Below are 14,590 nucleotides of genomic sequence, written 5' to 3'. Positions count from 1 at the left end.
TACTAGAAGTTCGAATACTTTGTAAGGGTAAGATGTTTTATTTTTTGAATAAAAATGGCTCGTCGTATGAAAAAATAGGAAGATAGATTTTTTGTCACAAATTGAACGAGGAATTCAAAAACGATTGTTAATTTGAAATATGTCAGTGGCGTACTATCTTTTTTCTTTAAAAATCCACAAAGAAAAAGAAATGTTTTTCCTGTAGTTGGCTGTATACTATCAATCACAAAATTGGAAAAAAATCCTTTGTAAAAGGTATAAATTTTTTTATTAAAAATCCCTTTTAAGGGCTACATCACAACAAAACGTTTTCGATTTTTTATAAAATCATCATCAGTGTTGAGATAAACTTGATGCTAGCTGAGCCACAAAAGAAAAATATTAGGGTAAACACCCTTTAAATATCACATTGATGCGTTATAAGTGCATACTTTGAAAAATTGCCTTGTGATGGTTACATGGCAACTGGGATAATGCCCTAAGGTAATGTATATCCCAACACGTGGGATCCAAAATTTTTACATACCGATGACTCACTTTTTTTGCCATTAAGTCATCGGTATGTAAACAAGTAAATTTTGGATCCCACGTGTTGGGATATACATTACCTTAGGGCATTATCCCAGTTGCCATGTAACCATCACAAGGCAATTTTTCAAAGTATGCACTTATAACGCATCAATGTGATATTTAAAGGGTGTTTACCCTAATATTTTTCTTTTGTGGCTCAGCTAGCATCAAGTTTATCTTAACACTGATGATGATTTTATAAAAAATCGAAAACGTTTTGTTTTGATGTAGCCCTTTAAAGGGATTTTTAATAAAAATTTTTATACCTTTTACAAAGGACTTTTTTCTTTAAAAAGTTCAGACCATTACCCCTATGCGTCCCAATGATAAATATAAAATTCTTAATTGTAGGTATGTCAAAAAATGCACAACAACTACCTCTTAAAACTCGCCAAATTTTATTACAATATTGCCAGTAGTTTCGACAAAATCGTAAAAAATGTGTAAAATTTTGTTTTCTTCAACTTGAAAATGGATGGCATTACAAACATTTTTTATTAAGCAAACCCCAATTATTTTTCAGTTTTTTACCAATTCTAGTGACGGTTTTACCTGTTTTGAAAAATATGTATAAATATGTATCAAAAAACGAAAAAAAAAACCGAAAAAATGCGGTTTTTTATTTTTAAAGGTGCGTTTCACCAATTTTAAAAATCTGAAAAAATTCAGGGTGAAACACTATGCAAAAATACACGTTATATATTTTTTTCGTGAAAACGAATGTCTTAGTTATTTTTTTATACTCATTAAAAGTTTTAAAATCGTTCTAATATTTAAATTTCCCGCCAAAAATTAAAAAAAAAATTTTCGGACAGAACTTTTTAAAGCTTACAACTTTTTTATTTAAAGTTTTTCGCTACTTCTCGATGCGGCTGAGATAAAAAATAAAAACATAAAAACACTAATTAGGCTCTATAGTCGGAATTCAATAGGATTGTCAGGGTATCGCTTAGAAATGATAGACCCTCGAGGGGTCTGAGATGAGAGACGCGTGTAGTTCAATGGTGGCGTGTATATTTTTAAAATAAGGGAAATAATAGGGAACTTGCACATAAATATTTTTGCGTAAAATTGTTAATTTATGTTAAATATATTTTGTTAAAATGTTATGTAAAAATATTATATTCAAAATATTAAGTCTTAACAATTAATTGTGTAAGCCAGATGTACACATAATATTTTCATTAATTTATATTATTTTTTTTTGAGTTTAAGAAATATGTACATTTTTATTTTACAACATCTCAAATGCTAAATTATATTATATTTTAAATCCAAAACTTTCTTCCCCTATAATAATGAAATGTTACAAATATACTTCTGGTTCGTAATAATTTGTAATAAACAAAACCTATCATTTATAAATATCTTAAATTCATAACAAACAAGAAAGAAAATAACTTAAAAATATAAACGAAACTTTTAGTAATAAAAGTAAGAATATCTAATAACTATTGTATCGCCTCGCATTTCCCCAATAGAATATCTTCCACTGCTTTTTTAAAATTTTCCACAATTAAGACATCAAACTGTAGATGAGTGACCAGATTAATCTTTTGAAAAACCCTCGTTAGTCATAATATGCGTTTTAAACTAAACACGACATAGCATTCAAATTGATCAATTTCCAAGGACACAAATATAATAGCTGGGAATTTCCAATTAAATACGATTAAAATGGAAATAATAGAATTCCCGAAACAACCTTGTTTTTCCCTTTTGAACTTTTTAAGTAAATTTAATAAGAGAGTTTTAAGTAAATGTGAATGAATTTGTAAATAGGTAATATGTAGTTTCAAAATAACTTTAGTCACTTTGTTATCAACTTCTAGCAGGTAAAATGTACATTATTTGTTTTTTTAAAATAAAATCCATATTCAAACATAAATATCAAATGCTTTACAGAAAATAACAATAGCCATCAACCTAATGTAAACTGCAATTGTACGTAAAAAACAAACTTGCCATAATAATAATAATAAAGTTATTAGGTACATACCTACTTAGAAAATTATAACCAGGTAGGACGAAGGATCTCACAGGCAGTCTCTGAATGTAGCAACAAAAAATCACTAGAACTGTACCTATTAGTTATTATTTTAAATATATATTTTTATTCTGAATCTATTGTTAATTCACTATCACTACTGTCTTCTCCTGGAGTAATGATGATGGGCTCGATAAGAACATCAACACGCGTGTCTACGTCCCACATTTTATCTTCTTCTTTCTGTGTATGTGTAATGCATGACTGCCAGTTGGAAGCGATTATATTTTGTATGGCTTGGTCTAATAATAATTTGACATCTTTTAATTTATAGGTTGTATTCTTTTGCGCTACCTCATTTTTTATTTTTGCCCATATCAGCTCGATGGGATTCAATTCACAATGATATGGTGGAGTTCTTAATACGGTGATGTCATGCTCACGTGCCATTTCGTCTACTGCAAATCTGATGTATGAACTCTTATGTTCCCGCACTATATCAAGTAATTGAACCTTTATCATGGATTCATCAAAATCTATATTTTTACTTCTTAGCCAATCTATTATATCTGCCTTTCGAGATGCAGAAGTCGGTATTTTTTCCACACGACGGCTGTGATAAGGTGCGTTGTCCATTACAATTACCGAACCAGGATCTACCAGAGTCAGTATAGACGAAAACCACTTTTCAAACACATCCGAATTCATATCCTCATGATAATCGCTCGTTTTGATTGAGGTAAACACATTTAAACCACCTTGTAAAAAACCTGAATCACTTCCAATGTGCGTTATAATGAGACGTCTTCCTTTGCCCGAAGGTGCTTTTAAGCCGGTTGAAAGTCCCTCAATGAAAGCCTGTCGCGCACTTTTAATATTCAAGTCTTGCCATACTTTCGATTTCGTATGACCCTCATTCAACCACGTTTCGTCCGTATAATAAATTTTTTTATTAAGTCGTCTAAAATCACGAATTTTTTGCAAATATTTTCTCCGCCATATCACTAATTCGTCTCTCTCGATCAACAAACTTTTCCGACTTCTCTTCACATACCGAAAGTCCATTTCATGTAATGTTCTTCGTAATACTCTCATGGATATTTTATTTAAAGTATCATCTGCGTCTGCATTAACTTCTCGTTGAATATCCTTTAAAGTGGGCAGTTCGTTCCTCAAATAAAATCCATGAACTTTTCTTCAGATTATACTTTTCGTACTATCGTCCAATACAATTTTTGCACGTCCTTTATGGATTGGTTTTTGGATAGGTTTGTTACCTTTAATTATTCGGAAAACCGTACGAGCCGATACTTTCGTTAAATCTCCACACAATGCCGCGACGTCCTCTTTAAGCATATCTTGATATCTTCTACGCAATCCCTCGTAAACCGATTTTATCATTTGCTTTTCTCTCACAGATAACCACCTTTTTTTATTTTGTTTATTAACAGATGTACTGCACGTTGGTTTTGATGCCATGATGTTACCCGACGGTACGCTCATGAAATACTACCAGCTACCTGATTTTAAGGGTTATTTGTGGGTGAGTTTTCACAATGTTGCCGTATTGCATTAGGAATATGTATTACTTTCGAAAAGAAATGACGGTGTCCGACTGTCTCTTTGTTGGCACTCAGGGTATACCTCAATGGCACGGATAAGTTGCAAGCGGTACTAAATAATACATTTCGCAACAAGGCGAGTCTACCTTCTCTAGTTCGGACTTCCAACAGATGTAACCGGCAAAAATGATAATTGAGAAGTGGATTTGTGTGCTAATAAAGAAATAAATATATAGCCGCTTACCACCGAGTGTTAACGAACTACAAAATGGCTGCCCTGACAATCCTATTGAACTCAGGGTATAGGTGGGTCACATGACCACTTAGGGGGCTAAAAATTTCAGAGAGTGTGTTTCACTATATATGCTAAATGGCGACCTATATGGAATTCGAATCGAGTTGGGGGCACTTTTCATCATCTTACCCGGCTAGGCCCTTTATTATTTAATTGCTATCGCTTAATATTTACAACGCAAAAAAGTAATTAAATTGTAATCGATTTTTTAAAGATTTTGCTATTCATTTTAACGTTCTATTAATGAAATATTAATTTCTTACTTCGGATACTTTCACAAGTATCGTGTAGATGGCGCTTAGATTAATTTATAATTACATATTACGAAATATTAAAAAAACTTAAATTCAGTATTTAAAACGTAAGTATATTTAAGGTAAAAATATACACCACAACTTTGACCAACTAATACTATTTCCTATTAATGTTTTTAATTTCAATGTTTTAAATTAATCACTTTGACATTTATGTCAAACTTCCAGTAAAAGCTTAGACTTGTCACTACCGGCGCTCGTGAATTTTTAATTACATATAAGTATAAATAACGATACGGCATACATTAAAGTTGTTCAATCATTCATTTTGTTATATCATCCATAAAGAATTAAAGTTATTGTCAAATTACTTTTTATAAAACACTCTTACCTATCAGGGTCGGGTAGGTTAACTCCGCCCATTTGTTGAAACTGGCTGGTACCAGCAGCCATCGGAGGCATCGGCTGCAATTTATCCGACTTTTTAATCGAAAGCTGCGGATTGTTTTGAACAATTTTCATAACATTAGGGTTTATCTGTGGCGGTCTCTGGGCGGGTTTCTTGCTAATAGGTGTAATACTGACTGCGCCATCTCCCAACGTATCTGAAAAAGAAGAATAATCTACAAAACTTTCGAGCTAACATGTCAGAGAAGAAAGCGCACAACACCGACTTCAGAGAATTGTGTGATGAGTAAAGCTCGGATTTATAGGCAACAAAAATTGAAGAAAAAGGCAGGAATATTAACATTTAGGCAAAATATGGGCAATAAAGGAATATAACTTATTATTTATAACCACTTAAAATTTTATCATTAATAGAAACAACTAAATGTTTTTCAATATTTTCGGTCTTAAAACTATGTCTTCGATCACTTAAAATTAATTTGTACATTGAAAACGAACGTTCGACATCGACAGATGTAATTGGAGCATATTTCAGAGCAGATAATAAATCTGGCATAATTTGTAATTCCTCGGAAAATGTCCTATTCAAAACTTTAGCAACATTAGATAAAAATGAAAAACCTTCATTCTTGTAACATATTTCATTTTTTTAAAAATTAATTGACCGTTACTTCCAGGTGCCAATTTAATTTGCGTCTTTAAATTATCTATTAATTTTACTGACTCACATAAATTTATCTCTTGTTTTTCTAATAAGGTAATTGTGGTAACTATTAATTTATAATTGTCATTGATATAAGCGAGTTCCTGTTTCAATTTGGGATTTTTTAATATTTTTTTTGCTTCACGAATGGCTTCGGAAATATCATCATCACATTCTGACATAACTAATTATATTTCATTGCAGTGTTCAAAGTAAAAAAAACTGCTTCGAGCCAGGTTCCCCACCTTGTAATTACTGGTTTGGGTGGCAAAGGGACACCGGGAAATCTTTCTTTATATATTTGCACCCTCAACGGAGCCTTTACAAAAACTTTTTTCATAAAATTTATAAAATTATTTACCAACGGAAACAGATTTCTTATTTCTTCAGCAATTCTATTTACCCCGTGGGCTACACAAGTGCAATGAATTAAATTAGGATAAAAAATCTTTAAATTAACAGCAGCTTTTAACATATATGCCGCAGCATCTGAAAGCATTAAAACTATTTTATTCACTGGTATAGGGTTGGGTAAAAAGAGGTTTGTTAAACTATCTTGTATAAATTGACTTATTGTTAAATTGTTTGTTTTTTCCAATTCTTTAACCATAGAGGTATATATTGACATAGAGAGAGTATCATTCAAAGCGAAGTGACGACACCATCTTTTTTCTTTGGATTAGTGCTGTTTCACTCTTACGCATATTAAGCTGAGACAGTTGTCCTCCTCTTCCGTGCCTATACTCACACCTTAATGTCATCTTAGTTTCTCGGTACGATGTGTTAGAAAGAGATAGCGCAAACCAGTCGAAGAGATCTTGTCGTCAGGACGCGCATAGTGAAGGCTCTCTCTATGCTAATATATAACTCTATGTCTTTAACGGCAACTAAATAAGGTTTTCTCGCAAAGTTTTCGTTCAAAATTCCAATCATTAAATTAGCTATATACCTGCCTCATACATTTGTCGTTTCATCCACGATAATATACAAAAAACTGCCCTCTAACTCCCGCTTAATTTTTGAAATACATTCCACATAACATTTTTCCACAGTATGTTTTCTCAATGTAGTCTCGTCCGGTAAGGATTTATTAAGATATTTTTCGAAAAAGCATTTAAATCTAGGGTTATTAACTTTATATACGCTGTGAGCTTCGCTGGTGTCGCTCCTGGCGGATTACTAATCAACTTTCACTGGTAATTTTTAAATTTATTATTTAATTATTATCGCTTAATATTTACAACGCAAAAAAGTAATTAAATTATAATCGATTTTTTTAAGATTTTGCTAATCATTTTGACGTTCTATTGATAAAATATGAATTTCGTACTTCGGATACTTTCACAATTATCGTGTAGATGGCGGTAAGATTAATATATTAATTTATAATTAGATATTACGGAACATTAAAAAAACTTAAATTCAGTATTTAAAACGTATTGTATATTTAAGGTAAAAATATATAACACAGCTTTGACAAACTAATACTTTTTATAATTAATGTTTTTAATTTTAATTTTAAGTTAATCACTTTGACATTTATGTCAAATTTCCAGTAATCGTTTACAGACTTGCCACTACTGGCGCTCGCGAATTTGTAAATATCCCTTCTACGTACGAGCTCACAGCGTATAGAGGAATGTTGGATGCAATCATCATCTGGCATAAATCAAATTTAAATGCGTCTTCCTCCTTTTTTTTGAACTGCTTAAACTATCCCGCAGAGATATTTGGGCTAACTTAGAGGAATTTAATTTTTCCAAATTACGTTTATGAAGTGGAGTTCCACAATGCTGGTCAATAAAGTACTTTTTTCTACTTGAAATCTGAGAATTTAAAAAAAAATAATTAGAATTCTAAAACCGCTTTAGAATTTAGTTATGTTGTGGGACGAGAAAAAAAAAGAGAAAAAATAAAACTTACCGATTTGCCGCATGGTTTACAAAATGCTCCATCTCCTTCTAGAGAAAGTTCCGAATAAGGTGCGATCCATAGCCTTAATTTAGATGTCATCTTTTCACACAAATGTCTAAAACGTTTTAAAACGTGTTCTTTGCTTTTCGGTATACGCAACAAAACTAAGATATAGCAATTTGTGACTAAACTCTGATACAGTAACCGACTGTACAACTGATAATAAACTAATAAAGCTTAGGGATATCCAAATAGTTAATCCTAAAGTCTCGATCAGGTACATTTTCCTAGAAATCTGTTATATAAACAAACCATTGATATTTTATTATTGACCCAAAATTTTATTATAGAAGGGTTTAGTAATAGAATAATATCATGGGTAGTACCATGAAATTTTAAAAAAGGCACAAATATGCGGAATTTACGAAAAAAGGCAAAAAGTGCAAAAAACAATCATAACAGGCAAAACAGACAAAAAAAGGCATTTTGCCTATAATCCGAGCTTTAGTGATGAGAGATTTGAGATGTTGAGAATTGTGTAATGAGAGAAACACAGGCCGTGTTTGGTGTTTTTAAATTCATAAAATTAATTGTAATATAAAAATTACCTGGAAAGTTTTGATCCACTCCACCGGCTTGTTCATGAATCTCAACCATGGGTTCCATCGTCGAAGGATCCATTGGTTCTTGTTTGATAACAGTGTCCATAGGCGGTGGAGGAAACTGTTGCATAGGCGGGCGGTAATTTATTTGACCCATTTGATGATTAGGGGGAGGGGGGAAACGAGGGCGATTAGGTGGTGGATAAGGAGGAGCTTGCGTCTCTCCTTTATGGATACGCATGTGACTATTACGGGAGTAAATCGTAGGAAAGGGAGTGTTGCAGATAAAGCAAACGAATGTTTGCTGTTGTGATGAAGGTTTGGGATCTTTTAGGATATGATCTGGTAGATATACCTGTGAAATTATGCAATTATTAAATACCACCTATATTTTATATGTAATTTTCTAGTCTACAGGATTGTGCGAATTAACGTGACCACATGTTTTTCACATTTTTACTTTTTTAGTAGTTGCCAACACGTCTATGTTTAAGTAGTGACAAGTTCTGATAGTTTTTAGTGATGACACATGACGTGTTGCATTTTTGTTGTTTTAAGGATTATTGTGCTTTTCTGAAGTAATCTGAATAAGGCTATATTTGGTTCTTAATTTTGAAGGTGAAGATACTCCCAAAACACGCTCGTATATTGTTGCTTTGGGCAAACATACATAAATGATTCAAATATATATTGTCAAAATGTACATATACGCTCTGAGCTTCGCTGGTGTCGCTCCTAGCGGTTACTAATTCAACTTTTACCGGTAATTTTTAAATTTATTATTTAATTGTTATCGCTTAATATTTACAACGCAAAAAAGTAATTAAATTGTAATCGATTTTTTTAAAATTTTTCTAATCATTTTGACGTTCTATTGATAAAATATCAATTTCTTACTTCGGATACTTTGACAATAATCGTGTAGATGGCGCTAAGAGTATAATAGATTATTTATAATTAGATATTACGGAACATTAAAAAAACTTAAATTCAGTATTTAAAATGTAAGTCTATTTAAGGTAAAAATATATAACACAGCTTTGACCAACTAATATTGTTTATAATTAATGTTTTTAATTTTAATTTTAAATTAATCACTTTGACATTTATGTCAAATTTCCGGTAAACGTTTACAAACTTGTCACTACTGGCGTTCGCGAATTTGTAAATATCCCCTCTACGTACGAGCTCACAGCGTATACTGTGAGTTTAAGAGCTATAAACAAGAATGTGAAGCAAAAAGTAGACAACTTTCCAGATGGAGAATCTGGAAAAACATAACAGACCGCAAAAAAACTGAATGCTACGATGAGAAAGAAACTGAAGATTGAAAGAGTTGTTCTCAACACAGTACAACATCCTACTAATACATGGCTTTCATAGACTATCACAAGGCTTTTGATACAATAGAATTCTCGCAATTTCTGTCAGCAATGGATAACGCCAGAATAGCCACAAGATAAATATACCACTCTCATTGGTGATATTTATAGAAATGATTTAATGCTTCACACAGAAGACGATGAAGCGTTTAAAACAGGTGTTTTTTTTTCACGTAAAAAGAGGAATGAGACAAGGTGATTCTATCTCATCGAAACTTTTTACTATACATTGCTTTCACACTGGAATGGAAAGCTTTTAGTAATAATTTAAGTTAAAAAGTGCGTTACGTAATGTTCAAAGTACCTTATTGGTGTTTATGGGTATTTAAAAAAATTACTGTACAAGAATATGAACAGGACATAGTACAAAATAATGTATTAAAAGTTTTCAAAGATGTTTTTTTATATAGAAATATACAAAATAAAATAACTTACGTCATCCTTATATGGACCAATTTCCTTGGCACAATTCCTAACAGGTCGACCGGCAGGCGAAACATCACCATTCTTAGCTGGAAAGTTCTTAGCAGGAGGAGTACCAGTAGCATTTCGCGCAGCAGGAAACTGGCTAAAATCACAATTCTTGCTATGGACGTTAAATTCGTCCAATTTGAAAAATACCTTGTAGCATTTACGACAAAAGTACGCCTGGTTGCCGGTCTTTGACTGTGAGGTTTGGAACTCCTAAAAATATAAGTCTCAGTTTATTTGTCCAGTAAATTATTTATGAAAATGAATAAATTTATGATTACTTGAAAATCATCATCACCCAAGTAGCACAATAAAAACATTTTCGTTTAATTTAAGGTTTATAAAGGTTTTCTTGTGGTAAAGAAGAAGATAATGGTTTTAAAGTTATCTTGTAGATATACTGCCAGAACTTCAAAATTGTTAAGCATTTGTCACTAGTTTGAGGGCCGGTTGTTCGAACGCTAATCAACAATGATCACTATCAAATATTTAATTACTATCACAACTGTCAATGTCAACTTTGGTTGGGTTGCTGAAAACGCATATGATTATAAGTTATGAGATTAGTTATTCAATTAACATAACAATTATTAACATAATTGATTAACTAATTTCATAATTGTTCATCAATAATTATGTTTTCAGCAATCCAACCAAAGTTGACATTCACCCCTGTGATGTATCAAAGACGTTATAAATAATGTGCACGTTATCCTGCATTTACGTTAAATTCTACAAATTGATGTGATGTATGACAGATAACGTTTCTCAAAAGCGTTATCTCATAACGTGTAGCCGTTATCTGGTAACATAACAGGTTCAACATAACGCCACCTATTTAACCTCTTGGTATAAAATAACGTGTAGTATAAAGAATAAATAAATATAAAAAATGGACAATTTAGTCCAGAATTTTGTCAGATTGTAAACGTCGGGTTATTAAAATAATTAGAGGATGCTATTAGAAGGTTTGTAAAGTTATTTTTTAGAAATAGTGTATTATTTTTGAGGTTATGTTATTTGTAAACAAAAACATTTTATTCATATAAATGAAGAAAACATACAGACTATAACAGACCAGTTTGGCCAGATTCGGTAAATCCATTTGAATGTTCGTTTTGTTGTTTATTTCAATCCTTGAAACAACACGACAAACAAAAATTAAATAAACTGCACAATGCACAATAGAAAGAACACCTCACGGGGCGAGGGCTGGGAATTTCAAATAACATCTTAGTTTTGGTGCCAGGGCCAGGCCAGATGTACAAGTGCGATGAACAAGATGCGTACTTCGCCGCACGCTGCATGTTTATGTCTGTCTTCCTCTAACGTATTCAATTTCTGTATACTGTTATTCTTGTCGCGCAAGACGATACTTAACGTTTTGAAAATAGCATGCTGGATAACGTGCACGTTAAAAACATGATACATCACATCTAATTTTTGGCAACACGTTATACAGGCTGTTATAATCAAACGTTATGTTAACATAACGTGTACACGTTATTTATAACGGGTTTGTTACATCACAGGGCTGATTGACAGTTGTGACAGTAATTAAATATTTGATAGTGATCATTGTTGATTAGCGTTCGAACAACCGGCCCTTAAAGTATCTAATTAGAGTATCAAATAAGACTAGTAATTAATCTTAATAGGTAATTTGTCTTATTATAGTTTTAAAATGGTTTATTAGTTACCTTTTTGTTTCTAGTTTGTTACCTTTTAGTTTTATTGCAGTTTTAAAGATTTTCCTAATATGACTAATAAAATCTATTACATATTAAAACTACTTGATCCCAAGACTATTATGTCAGTAAAACATATACCTTAAAACTATTTTTTAGTTTTTTTTAAGTTGCTTTCCTAAAAGCGGTTAGTACGCTATATTAAAACCAAACGCTCTTAACTGAATCAATTTGGTTATCATAAAGATTAAACTATGGTTCTTGTTAGAAACTATAAAACTAAACTCATCCCCTCTTCTTTCATGTCCAAAATGGTCGGCCATTTGTTTTAGAGCGAAACAGTGGGTAGTGTGTTGTAATAAGTGGAACTACAGTTAGTATGGAAGAAATAAGTCGCAAGTACTTAAAATATAAACGAACTGGTCATTTTAAAAGAAAAATACAACACACACAGCACTACGACGCCTCGATTTTAGGTTAAATTCACATTAAAGTGGCATTATTGACAGCAGCATTAAAACTAAACGGTTTTAATTTCAAGGCAACCTTGCGTTTATGTAGGATATATGCTCTTGGAAAGGTATAAAGTAAAACCATTTGATCAATATGGTTTTAATTTTAGTTTTATTCTACAGTTTTAAAGTATTCTTAAAAGACTTAATAAACCCGTTCGGTGCTACTTGGACAGTGGCATCACAGCCCGTTATAAGCCTTCTTCAGAACAATTCTCCTTTCGCTTCTATCTCTGGAACCTCTTTCCAAACTCTAACTCAAATAGATTTTAAATCGTCCCCTAGGTTGTCTTGATACTTAAATCTCAGTCTTCCCATTGCTTCCATTGGCCCTCTTTGTTCAAAAACTTTCTTTACTGTTGCGCCTTCCTCTTGCCTAATTACATGTCCTATCCATCTAAGGCGTGCTACCTTAATGCGTTTTACAACGCCAGGTTCCCTTGTAACGCTTGCGCCACAGACCTTAAAACGCTCGAAACGTTTAAGCAATTCTTGGTCATTCTGTGTAAATAACCACGTTTCTGGTCCATATATTACCACTAGTTTTATTAGGGTTTTAAAGAGTCACTTTCAGTTTTCTGGGTAGTTTTGGGGCCATCTGTCTTCTCAAGCCATAGGCATTTAATGATTGGAAAGCATTATTCTTCTTTTAATATCTTCGCTGACGTTGCTACGTTCCAATTGCAAATCGTTTTCTATTATTCTTCTAGGAGTCTGGTTGCTTGACCTAGTACAACACATATTTGGTCTTTTGGGCATCTATGTTTAGTCCCATTCTCAGAGCACACGCCCCTAACGATCAAAATGCTTCGGGCAGACTCTGTAGACCTAGCTATGATGTCGATATCATCTGCATATCCGACAACTTGGACTTCTTCGACGATGAAGGTCTTCCCTTCTTCTTCGTCAATCCATATATGATTTACTTAATTTTGTTTCTTAAGGCCATCGGTACATAATTCGCAAATATTTTACGGCTATCCCTACTTTTTCTGTCTTTACACGGCAAATTACGTGTAGTAAAATTATCACTGGTATGGATATTATGTATACTGTACTTGACAATGTCATTATTAACTTTAAAGAGATGGCTTTGAATGTTCTTGGATAACTGTTACTTGTATAATTAATTGCCTTATTTATTAATTCAGTTAATTAACAGGATAATTTTTGAAGTTATACTTCTTTAGGCACGAGGGTGAATTTTTACATTCCCTGGCGCATGCGCACACCGACAGTATGGTATTAGTCGCTACATCTTTATGTAGCGCAAATAAGGTGTGCGTGAAAAGAATATATTATTAGTGTTTTTAGTAAATATATTTATTATAATTTTTGTGTCTTTGAATTTGTCTTCCTCAGGAATAAGATTTTATAATAATAGTAAGTATATTTAAAGTATTTTTGTATACTTCACTTGGTCTATTAAATTTGTCAGTATGTATGAGAAATCTTGTAACCTGTCAAAGCAAAGGGAATATAGCTCAGTGGTAGAGCGTGTGACCGGAGATCGAGAGGTCCCCGGTTCGAATCCGTGTGTTTCTATTTTTTTTATTTTTGTTATTGTTTTAATAAATTATTTTGGAAAGTAGTAAGTAAAAATTAGTTTAATCTTTAAATAAAATACAAATAACCTGTTGAAAGTATATTTAATTTTTGATAGCAGTTGCCGCTAGGGCATCCCTGCCATTTCGTTCGTTGCAATCCGTGACTGCACGCCGGGGTTTGTCCTAGTTGGGTCAGAGAGAGCAGCATATGTGCCTCCTGATGAGAGACTAATAAGTTTCGAAACCGGTAGAGGTGCTTGCTGCACTCTCTGATTGAACTGGAATAATGATGCGGCTGAAGTTTCGTGTTGCAACGAAATTGAAAATGGTTATTCATTTTTTTTTATATTTATTTCGTTGAAATCATATAATAAAAGTATACCTTCTTACGTGCGTACAAAGTACACACACATTCTTTTTTTTTCACTAACTATGTATTCAGTGATTGTAATAATTTATCTACTGTACAACAAAAACTAATAATCAATCGAGAAAAGAGGAAAAGTGATAAAGTGATTTTTTAATAATATATTGTTACTATGAAACGCTTACAATTTTGAACATATTTAACAATAAAATACTTGGATCACTGAATATATCCTGGTGTATTCTCTGCTTGGATCTTCCATAAATAATAAACAATAGATAACTTTTTATTAAGTTCACGTCTTAAATCAATTATTTATCAAATACAC

General features: G+C 32.4%; 1 protein-coding gene across 2 annotated transcripts in view; it reads right to left on the bottom strand.

Moving 5' to 3' along the window:
• Positions 1–14,590, bottom strand: part of LOC126881193 (uncharacterized) — a 141,834-nt gene that overhangs the window by 15,737 nt on the left and 111,507 nt on the right. Inside the window, exons 10-12 of one of the 2 annotated variants that reach the window (XM_050645296.1) lie at positions 10,113–10,361; positions 8,302–8,650; positions 5,060–5,291 (exon numbers count right to left, since the gene is read on the bottom strand). In XM_050645296.1, coding sequence (XP_050501253.1) covers positions 5,060–5,291; positions 8,302–8,650; positions 10,113–10,361 — 830 coding nt within the window. The remainder of the gene's footprint in view (positions 1–5,059; positions 5,292–8,301; positions 8,651–10,112; positions 10,362–14,590) is intronic. The other variant, XM_050645297.1, reaches the window with a different exon arrangement.

The sequence above is a fragment of the Diabrotica virgifera genome, chromosome 3 (genome assembly GCF_917563875.1).
Source record: "Diabrotica virgifera virgifera chromosome 3, PGI_DIABVI_V3a".
Lineage (NCBI taxonomy): Eukaryota > Metazoa > Arthropoda > Insecta > Coleoptera > Chrysomelidae > Diabrotica > Diabrotica virgifera.
The sequence above is the reverse complement of the archived record's forward strand: the minus strand, read 5'-3'. Positions and strand labels throughout refer to the sequence as shown.